This window comes from Urocampus carinirostris, chromosome 3 (assembly GCF_059441175.1).
Source record: "Urocampus carinirostris isolate Australia breed hairy pipefish chromosome 3, RoL_Ucar_1.0, whole genome shotgun sequence".
Classification (NCBI taxonomy): domain Eukaryota; kingdom Metazoa; phylum Chordata; class Actinopteri; order Syngnathiformes; family Syngnathidae; genus Urocampus; species Urocampus carinirostris.
In genome coordinates, this window is record NC_142351.1 from 59,567,553 (window position 1) to 59,579,231 (window position 11,679).

Below are 11,679 nucleotides of genomic sequence, written 5' to 3' on the forward strand. Positions count from 1 at the left end.
TACAATATAAAGTTCGTTTAATAAATTATTTCTCTCACAACCTGAGACAACTGGTCATGTAGACAGCCAACTGTACTTAGAGTATTTTATTCGCAACAAAAGTAAATTGTAAAACAATATCGTAAAACAATCTGATTTTTTGCGTAGACGTGACTTTTATCCGATCCGTTTAATTGTGTATGAAAGGCATATATCTACTTTTTTCACACTAAACCCAGGCACTTCAGTAGGTGATTCTAAAGCCGATACAAATCACATGTGTCCTCTTCTGGGCATGCGGGACACATGTGGCTTTCACACTGGAGATCGCATACGAGTCGTATTTAGTTGGAAATTGAACTTATTCAATGTAATGCACCGTTTTTGACTGTCAGTAACGATAACGACATTGTAACAGTGGAAAAAAATTAGTTATATTGGCTCGTTACTGAAAAAAATAACGCCATTACGTAGCGGCTTTGTTTGTAAAGGCTTTGTTTAAACAGCGTTATTTCTAAATGGAAATACAGGATGGTAACTCTTAAATGTGCACATTCTACTCCACACGTTTTAATCCAAGCACACAAATGTCACTGTTTGTTTCACATAAACTTGACTGCCAGACACAGCATCAGCGTGCGTCGCACAAAAAAAATCCTCTTTGTAAAGTAGGTCAAAGAATTTTACAACTAGCACCGGCGTCAGCGCACTTCATCACGTAATTATATCACATACACTTTGTGTTGAGGCACGTACAGTAAAATAACATCGCAGAACATTTTTAAAAGTGGAACGCAGGTTGTCCTTTTGATAGGATCGTGCCAAATGCCCAAGCAATTGAACTTTCTAGGTAATGTCCTGTCACATTAGCATTTTTTAAAATAATTTATTTGCTCTATTTCCCTCTCTCAAGCCTTTCTTTTCCCTCGCCTTTGTTTTGTGTCAACGTCATCACGCCTTTTTGTCTCTCAAGAAGCCCCTCATGCTGTTAACCCTTGGATGCGTGACCTACCTATACATGCACTCATCTATGAGTGGGGTCGAAAATAAGTGGGGAAAAAAATAAAAATACTAATGGCCTCATTTCACAAACTTGCTTTATGAGGAATACGTGGAATATGACAATACAGAGATCCCTACCTTTTTACGATTGATGGGGACCAGGATCACCAGTAAAAAATTGAAAATTTACGAAATAACGTTGCACCTTAAAAAGCTCTCAAGGGTTAAACTTACCTCCAAATGTCTTTGATGTCATTAGAGACTTAAAGTACACGAATGTAACGAAATCACAATTGTGGATCTATAATTAAATACACAGAACACAGAATTAATGGTCTTTATTGTGACAATACAAAACTGCAATACATTGGAGGACTTCTCCTTTCAGTGCAAGAAAGTGATTTTGAGACCAACTAGCTAGCTGCGGAATAGCATTTAGGCTCCTACGATTATTGAAATACAACCGACATGAATGTAGAGGTTTCTCTCGAATTGTAGCTCTGGGGCATCCATTTCATGGATAATAGATCTGGTGTTGGTGGAAAACTGCAGGCAGTAGGCTGGACCTCCCCCCTCGCTTTTGCTTTCTCTTACAATGCCACCACAATTGTTTCCCAAACCCCAACATCATCCATGGAGCAACCGTTGGTGATCACAGCATTTCTTTGCTATATTCTGACTTTCTTTTGAGTTTGATTTAATGGATGAATGTATTTTCAATCTAACAAGCCACTAAAATACTAGCTCAGCTTTAGGAGAGCACAGCATTTTCTTTTCTCGGGGGGATGTGTGAACACATTGACTCGTGTGCTTGCCGGTTTTTCGACTGACAGCAGACACCAGCGCATCACAGTTGCGCACATAGACAGTCCTGCCCACCAAATACACACATATACAATCTGCCCTGTATAACCTTTGCTGTGTGCTTTCTGTAGACCACAGTGAACAATGAGTTGGTATCAATGACAATGAAGACATCTCATCTCATCTCATTAGCCGTACCGCTTATCCTCATTAGGGTCGCGGGGGGGCTGGAGCCCATCCCAACCATCTCCGGGCAGTGGGCAGGGGACACCCTGAACTGGTTGCCAGCCAATCGCAGGGCACACGGGGACAGACAATTCACTCACTCATTCACACCTAGGGACAATTTGGACCGGCCAATTCACCTGAAATGTATGTTTTTGGAATGTGGGAGGAAACCGGAGTGCCCGGAGGAAACCCACGCAAGCACGGGAGAACATACAAACTCTGCACAGGAAGTCTGGAGCTGGATTTGAACCCACGCAGGAGGTTCCCATGACATGAACTGTGCCGCACAAGCGCTAACCACTGCGCCGCCGTGCTGCCCACAATGAAGACATTTTAATTCAAAATCCTCGAAGGAGTGAACCAGTGATAACTGAATCACAAAGTAGCGAGACTCATTATATTTTTTTGTCTTGGTTTTTGTTTTTTGTTTGTCTCTTGATCTCCATTACCTCTGCTTGTCTTGTCATCCCTGTTAAATATTGTTTTCAAAGTTTGAGCTAATTGTCACAACCAGAACAAATGGTAGACCCAATCACGTAACGTTTCACACAAAAGTTTATTGGGACCTCGAGGAAACAAATGATCCAGTGATCGCTGGACAGGAGGAGCAAGCAGCTCACAGGATCATAGCGTGATCGGATTACGGAAGTGGATCTCCCTGAGTGGGAGATCGTAGCGTGGTCATACGAGCAAAACATGTCGATAGCCGGAGCAGGAGATCAGAGCGTGGTCGGTGGTCAAAAACCGGTCGTTAGCCGGGGCGGGGGATCAGAGCGTAGTCAAAAGGACAAAACGGGTCGATGCCGGAGAAAAACGGGTAATCAGGAACAGACGAGTGGTATACAGATGAAAACGGGACCGACGGGAGCCCGAGTCAAAGTGCTTGCCTTGCGTATGCAGAGGTTCGCTGACGGACTGACCAGGAGTGACTAACGCACTGGGTATAAATAGGAAGGGAATCACTCAGGCAACAAGCAGCAGCTGGCGCCAAATGAGCGGGCACATATAAGGGCAATGAGTAATCATGACACTAATACTCTATGCAAACAAAACTTGCTCACCACAAGCGCACACTCTGCCAATGAAAGCGCTAGGGTCCCGTAGAGCAGTGATTTTCAACCACTGTGCCGCGACACATTATTGTGCCGTGAGAGATCATCAGGTGTGCCGTGAGAAATGATCCAATGTCACTTTTTAAAATTTAAAATCTTATAAAACATCTATAAATCATTTTCTGCAAGTATTATGTCATTGTCAAGTGTCTGTGCCATAAAAACTGGGGGTTTTATACATTATATTGTATTTAAACATACTGTTCAGTGTCATTTTATAACATTTTTGGTTAGGTATAAATTTTTTCAATATAAAAAACATGCCCTGGATCAAAAAAGGTTGAAAAACACTGCCCTAGAGTAGTGCGGGGGCAATTGCACCTAATTCCCTGACGTCACACGTGTCCCTTTTGACAGAATCCCCCCTTGAGGGGCGTGCCCCATCATTTGAGAAACATTTATTTTCAGGGACTACAAATACAGAATTCATAATATCATAAAGGTTATTGCAGATTGGGTGGGAGGGACAAAAGGCATATTTTAGTAAATCACGTCACCATTGATTCTTCGTTTTTGGAACAAGCTCTAAATGTGCAATGATCAGATAAAAGTTGGAGGAAGGGGACTCGCTTCCCTCACAGCTCCCTGTGGCTCTTTCAAAGCCATTGCCTGCTTATCAGAAGTGACTCCATCCAGCCAGGCTGCGCTTTCCCTGTCAGTCACGTATCTATTTTCCCGCCATCGCTGTTGCCATTGTAAAACGTATCTCCCCTATTTTTCCATGTGAGGAAAAGGCCTGTTTGATTTGTGTGTCACGAATCTTTTTTGGCGTTCATGTCTGTTGTTCTTTCCGTGCACGGTTTGCCTGACCTCGAACACAGAGCCACTTGATATGCGCCAATTTGATCTCTCGTGTCTCCCGTCAGTCATCACTCCCGCAACATAACCCCCTCAACCTCGCTGCCGCCCTCACCATCTTTGTTCCTTAGCAACATTGAACGGCTTTTGCCTTCATCTCCAAAATGTCTCCCCTGTGACACAGTCGCACCCTCTCGCTTTTCAGCCTCAGCGCTTCATGGCCCGACTATACCTTCCAAGCGGGAAATAAAGCGAGCGTGGGCTGTGCGGTCGAAAGTCACCTTTGTGAGCAAGTGATAAAAACGCAGACTCTGTCTTGACAGTCTGACTGCCTCCACCTGTTTTCATGGATAGGATGTTCTTCTATTCTTTTTTTGGTTGGATATGGTTGTGTTTAGGAAGGGGGAGGGTGTTGATATAAATATACACAGTGGTGGGTTAAAATAAAACGCTTTTTGTTTTTTTTGGTTTCAAAACATAATTGAATAGAAGTACAATTGCTGCTTATTTCCAATTTTTTTCCCTGTGGTTTGTGTGACTTGGGCACACATACTGTACCTACAGTTACAGAAAAGGAGCTGTATGGAATTTTATTCTCGTGCTCAATACCTCTGGCTTGTGTCATCAATGTAGCCCTTGTCAAGCTCCTTCATGATGCACATGCAAGTACATGTATTTTGAAGATGTGCTCAAACAAACTCCTCTTTTTTCATCTTTCATGAGGTTTGGGTTGGCGTTTGGACTGTAATTGAAGCAGGCCTCTTCTTACTTTCACCATTTTCATGCTACACTAACAAATAAAAAACAAAAAACTATTGTGACGAGAATGACGTCACTCCACACCAGTGTTTCGCACCTCGCTGCTTGGAAGAAGAACTCCTCTCACACCCCCCACCCCATGGGTGGTAATATTTTTTAGTGACAGCTTAATCTATCTGGCTTCATGCAGTCCTCTGCCATCATTTTCAACACAACTAGCACATTAGTCTTTGCTCCTCTCCCACAGTGGTCACTGTGAAGCACTACGTACCATATGTCAAACTTCCTTTTCTTAACACTCGGGAGGAGACTTTTGTTTGTCTCTTTAAACTGTCTGTCTCCCCCTGTCTCTGCATTTGTGTTGAAACACTTGAGGGTCCTCTCCACTTCTTGTCTACACTTTTTTTACACACATTCAATGCTCACATTCTGTGCTTAATGCATTGCATGCAGGCTAAATGTAAACAAAATACTCTGCCAATGAGAGTGTCGCTGCTGTCTAGTGTATTGCAGGTGCAATTGCTCTTGATTCTGGGAAAAAGATTTGCCCTAGGTCAAACTCTACCATACACCCCTTGACAGAGCCTTGCCCTCCTAGGAAGACCGACCCCACTATTTGAGAACCATTGCTCTAATTTACTCTACTCCCTACTCCTCACTATTGTGTTACAAGACTTTTGCTAAAGGTAAGATGAAAGCTGACAAACGGTTGGAGACTGGGTGGAGACATTTCTTGGCCTGGAGAGAGATGGGTGCCACCAGGCTGTACTTGCCTAAGGCACTCCACAGGAAGTGGTGCCCCTACGATCATAGTGGTTAAAAGAGACAACCCCCTAAAAAACGCGGTGCAAAAAAAAAGGATCAGGGCTCTTTGAACTAGGGCATTGTTCACACATACTTAATAGAGAAAATATTTCAACTTTTTTAAGGATACTAAAATGCACCCCACTTTAAAGGGACATTGTGTATTATTTAGCGCCTTTTTTTTTGCTACAAAAACACTTCATGCATTGAAAAAAACGACATTGATTCAAATGATAAGCAAAAATACTTGAACTATCATATAAACTTATTTTCTTAATATATGTGTTGGTTGAGAAATGTGTATTTATTTAACATAACGTGAGCCTCACTGAGAGGGAGCTGACATGATTGTCTGCCATCCTGCTACAGGTACACCCCAAACCAAAATTGTGAAATGCTGGGCAAAGAAAAAAAGAAGGAAAAATTGTGCAGTTTAGTCACTTTAAATATTAGTAGTTTGTATTCTTTCTTGTGCTTTGTAGCACTTGTTTTTGGTTGCACTACAAAATACAGCCGCATCTGGTGGTCTATTATTACACAGTGTCTCTTCAAACTAAGTGACGCTATCTAGGGATTCCTCGATTTAGCACGTACCCCAAACTGACAATTTTATTTGACGATGTCTCCTCAGTTATTTCATCTCTTAGCACTAAAATGTTGTCATTACACCAATTCTTTTAGCTGCATTATAGGTTCTACCCGAGGCACAGGTGTGAGTGTCTTTTTCTATTCAAAAACTAGTACAGACTACAATCTCAGACCTGAATTTATGTTCATTCCGTTTTTTTGCCAAACTTTTAGATATAATTTAAACCCGCATCATACACATTTCTTATTGTATTATATGTATATCAAGAAAACAAAGTCATACTTTGAATATGGGTACGTATGCTACATTGAGTTACCCGAAAACTTGCCATAGTTTTGCATGCGCCAGAAACGAGCAACAATATTTTCTATTCTTAATGTTGGCATCCTCATTTCACATATGCTGCAAAAAAATGTATCCAAGTACAACTTGTTTTCAGCTACCGTATACTGTCAGCCTGTTTTGACGTAAATTTTGACGTAAATTTAAACTTTGATGACAACATTTGTTGAATTGCGGGTGCGTTGTTCAGCTTGGGAAAGTAACCTCATAAATGAAGGCCTCCCTATGGTTATTAAGTTTTTATTAATCATTATATATTTTGTTGATTTTTGTATTCATTTGTTTTTTTTATTTTTGTATCTTTTTGTGTAAGTTTATTGTTAAGATACCCCTTTCACACTTACCATCCCATATTAAATGCAGTAATTTTTTCTCATAGTGGATTAAGAAATCATGTTTGCGCTATTGTCTTTGTACATGTGGTTGTTTTACCATATTTTTAGCTTTCAATATAGCATTTGATGCAAACCTTTGTTCTTATAGTGTGCATTTACCCCTATGGTTTTAAGAATGTGACTTCTCCTTTCTCGGTCTCTTTTCTTTCCTGCTAACTTCCAGAACAAAATTCCTCTCTCTCTTGCTCTGTGCCCGTCTTGTTTTTCCATGATCAGTCCTAGAGAATTTAGGTTGCAAACATTTAGGACACAATTGTAGTTTTTAGCAGTGATAGAAAATAGTTTCATTTTTATAAGGGGTTTGAACGGTAGTTTTTTGTCAAACTGCAGTGGTATGTCCATGTCACAAGATTGTCAAGACCCGCCAAGATAATTCTCCAGGACACAGTCCAAGGGGGAAGAAGGCGAGGAATACCGAAACAGAACTGGGCCAACAACAATAGGGAATGGACTGGTGCCAACTTTTTCACAACCCAGAAAACAGGCTAGGAACTGTCAGCAGTGGAGAAAGCTAATCAGAGATGCATCCCCGTTTGTGGCCTGACAACCCACGCGGTTAAGGGATCCATGAACCGTTCCTTTTTGTAAAGCACTCCTGTCAACGTCCAAACAAGAAGGAAAATGGTTGAATGACAGCTCACATGACCAAAGATCAAAAGTAAATCCAGGTACTCATATCTCAAGGCACAACCCAGTTTTGCTTCTGTGTCTTCTTTGTTGTCACTTCCTCCCTTGTTTTGCTTCTAAGTCTTTCTTTTTCTCTGATATCTCACTTTTTTCCCCATATCTTATTTACGTTTTCCATTTGAACTCATTCCATGAATTCATGTTTTGATTTTCCTTTTTGTTTTCAGTTGATTTTATTGGTGGATTTGAGCCATTCCCACTGTACCATGTCAATGAGAAACCATCTCATCTCCTCGTAAAGCCCGTACCCCTGTAAGTAAGGACGTGTTGCTATTAGATGTCTGTATGACATGTGTCTGTCCAGAGTTGGATATGGTGGGCAGGTACATGCAAATTACCCCTTTTTAGCGTTTGCATACATTTGTTCGTGTCTGGTGAGGCACAGTCTGATTTACAAATACATGAACGTACATTTTATTCATTGTTTGATTGACAGAGCAAAAAAGCAATATATTAACAGGAGAATTGAAAGGCTCTCTCTCACTAACTCTATTGTTTGAAGTGCGACAAATCGGAATCCTTGGTGTCACGATCGCCCTCTGCCATGATGCATGAGGCATGCCTCACAGCACAGTAATACGTTACATACAATTCATCCATCCATTATCTGCACCACTTATCCTTAGTAGGGTCACGGAGGTGCTGCAGCCCATCCCAGGTATCTTCAGGCAGTGGGCAGGGGACACCCTGAACCGCTTGCCAGCCAGTCGCAGGGCACATTGAGACAGACAACTCACTTGCTCATTTACACCTAGGGACAATTTGGTCCAGCCATTTAACCCGACATGCATGTTTCTGGGAATGTGGGAGGAAACCGGAGTGCCTGGAAGAAACCCATGCAAGCACCGGGAGAACATGCAAACTCCACACAGGAAGGTTCGATCTCATGACCTCAGAACTGTGAAGCACACGCGTTCTCCACTGCTCTGCCGTGCTGTCCATGTTACATACTAATTGTATCGATAATGTTAACAAAACAGTATAATGTGAAAAATGTTCTCCTAACAAAATGCTCTTCAAAAAATGTGTTTCAATACATGTTTCTAGAGGAACTTTAATATTGCGATATGTCATTCATTTGCTGTAACTATGTGCAATTGTATCCTCAGCGTGTATACACGAGTAGAATAGCTTCACTAAAATCTGCTCTTTTTACAGTATACTGTATTGAGACAGGAATACACAAAAATTTGCCTTTTAGTTTTGAAACATTGGATACTTAGCCATTAAATCAGTTCTGAAGGATGTAGGTAAGGCAGAAACTTTATCCACAAACACTTGAGAGTTAATCCAAAAATTACTAGAATGTAGTTTTATCGGCAGCCATGCAAGCTAACCTCAGCATTGAACAGCTCAGCAGACTTTTTTGCCTCAAGTTTAAGGTGGAAGTAAGCAGATTTATTTAAGAACAAAAAAGAGATGGAATTGTGTCCTTAGGGCCCGGTCACACAGCCTTTTGCGTCTGTATCGCGGGTAAAATTTTGCGATTTTTTTTTTTGCCCGTGGTTGCCCGCGGAAGAAAATGCGCAAAATTGGCCAACCCGCTGTTCATCCGTGGTATGCCCGCAAAACAGACGCCGGCGACTGTTCTGCTTCCTCATCGCGTCAGTTCCACGTCCTTTCCGCGTGTGGACCACGGGTATAAAAGCTGCCGAGCCGGGCTGTAGAAATCATAACCGCTCAAGACACAGTCCCGTGAAGATAAAGATTTCAAGCTATGGCCTCGGAGAAGAAGCCAATATGTTATTATTGTAATAGTTTTTCATTTTTATTTTATTATCTTGTTATGAAATGAAAAGAAATGTCAAGAAATAAAAATGGATTAAGACGAGGTCACTACGGTGACGGTGATCCATGAAAAGAAATGTCAAGAAATAAAAATGGATTAAGACGAGGTCACTACGGTGACGGGGATCCATGTTCCCCCCTTGACGTCTCGAGCACAACTGACGTGTGCTCGGCAAATCGCGCTGAATATACGCGGAGAAAGGCGTTTGACCGTCACATGCGTTACACACGCTAATTCACGTGATAACGCCGCGATACAGGCGCAGAACAAACGTGCCATGACCGTGCTCCACCCGCGATTACCCACTAAAATTCCGCGTCCTACCCGCGTGTAACCACGCCCTGGCCGCAGCCGTTGCACATCGTTCCGCGTCTGCACCGCGTCATATCTGCGTGTGTACCACGTGTGCCGCCCGCGGTTACCCGTGGTCTAAAGTTTTGAGCAGCGCAAAACTTTTCCGCGCGGCCAACCGCGTGTGAATTTCTTGCCGCGTGTAAAGCACGGCTGTATCTCGTCTGTATCGCGATCTTAAAGCGTCCAACAGCGTCTGCTTCACGGGCAGAAATTTCTGGTCGTGATTCAGCCGCAATACAGACGCAAACGGCTGTGTGACCGGGCCGTAATACTTATGCACCTGACTGACATCATAATCAGGAAAAAAGTAATTTACATTCAAATGCTAATCCTCGCTTCGGTTTGTCAGACTATTTATAATCCTTCTTACTTCTTTGTTGGCATATTCGAAAAGTGCGTCCCGCGGAAAACTTGGCGACGTATGTTCTGCCTGTACTGAAATGTTTGTGAAAAGAAAGCAAAAGTAGCCAACAACTACATAGAACACAAAAAAGCTGGACACATTTGATGTGATTTAAAATGACAGGATGTTGCTTTTGTTTGATTGGTAATGCTTTTTAATTGATTTTTTTTTTTAAAATAATGTTTCTGAAATTTGATTTTCAGAGTAATCACTGAAAGAAATTGTTTCTAGATCAGACATAACGCTAAAACGTCTTCATTCTTTCTGGTTTACATTGCAAATATCCCGCTCCAAAAATGAAACAGAATAAGTAGAATACTGCATTTTCCAGACTCAGCTAGCTAGCTTTCCTAGCTTTCACACCATACAGTATGTCGTACGCAACAATTCATTCATTTATTCATCCATTTCAGGCACTTATATTCTTTGTGTACACATGTAAATATTACCTAAATCATAACAGAATGCCCAAAGGGGAGTGGGACAAAAAACATATTAAATCCCACCCTTTTTCTCTCATATAAAGTTGGAGTCAAACTTTGGAATAATTTACAAGATGAGATCAAACAATGTCCAACTATCCATGTGTTCAAATTTAAATACAAAAAAAGCATTACTGCCGAAATACAGGGATGAAGAAAATGTGATATGAGGGAGATTGGAAATACTGCATTTAAAACTATGGTTAACTTGTTGTTATTGTTGCTATTATTATATCAGAACTGTTATTATAAATATTATGTTTCTTTTTATTGTTGTTATTATCATTGGTGCCGCAACTATATATATATATATATATATATATATATATATATATATATATATATATATATGTATATGTATATGTATATGTATATGTACAGACACACAAAACCTTTACTTGTTGTTCGAATTTTAGGGATTTTAAATTCTCCATATCATCTCAAATGATTAGCCCTTTCTTAAATTTCTTAAAAACATTTTTACAGTATATTTATTGGCAACATTTTGTTAAAGGTTTTAAATAACATAATTGCTGGATTTTATTTGACAATTTGAACAATTTCAACTGCAGAAACAGCTTGTGTGTATGATTCATCTACCCAGCCTTGTAAATAATTCAATGTGCTCGGTTCTATTTTATTTTGATAAGTGTTACCCCAATTTTGACCAGAATATGTTAAGCATGAAATGACCAAGGCACAGTACAAAGTACTCGACAAGTGGACAAGTTAAGGACTTTATCTCCGACACATTATTAAAGAGTTCTCGAATGGATAAGGTAAGGGTGAGACAGGTGGAAAATATGCACCAAGTAAGAAGCTAGTTCATCTTTTTGTTGTTGAAAATGCTAGATATGATCCAAAAAAATGTTGTGTTGCTGCTATGTCACTGCCATGTTACTGTTTGAAAATAAAAGTTAACGTATGTTGTCAAACCATTTAACCCTTTCGGTGTATCTTTCTTCGTAAAAATCTCATAAAAAAATGTAGGCACCTTTGGCTTGTCTTCAGGTTTGGCTTATGAATGTACAAAATGCTTTTTCTGCATATGTGCAGCTCAGAATCAAGCGTGCTTGATAGCCTGAAGATTTTTTAGTAACTACTTTCTAAGGAGGTGTCAGGACCAGACTGGAAACAGGACCCACTTGTGTG

The 11,679-nt window shown here is 40.8% G+C and overlaps 1 protein-coding gene across 2 annotated transcripts in view; it reads left to right on the forward strand.

Annotated features, from left to right (window-relative positions):
- The window catches only part of nkain4 (sodium/potassium transporting ATPase interacting 4), a 77,080-nt gene that overhangs the window by 60,981 nt on the left and 4,420 nt on the right, over positions 1 to 11,679 (forward strand). Inside the window, exon 6 of one of the 2 annotated variants that reach the window (XM_088332762.1) lies at positions 7,667 to 7,751. The exons of the other annotated variant lie outside the window; for it this stretch is intronic. Coding sequence (XP_088188888.1) covers positions 7,667 to 7,751 — 85 coding nt within the window. The remainder of the gene's footprint in view (positions 1 to 7,666; positions 7,752 to 11,679) is intronic. 2 annotated transcript variants of the gene reach the window in all.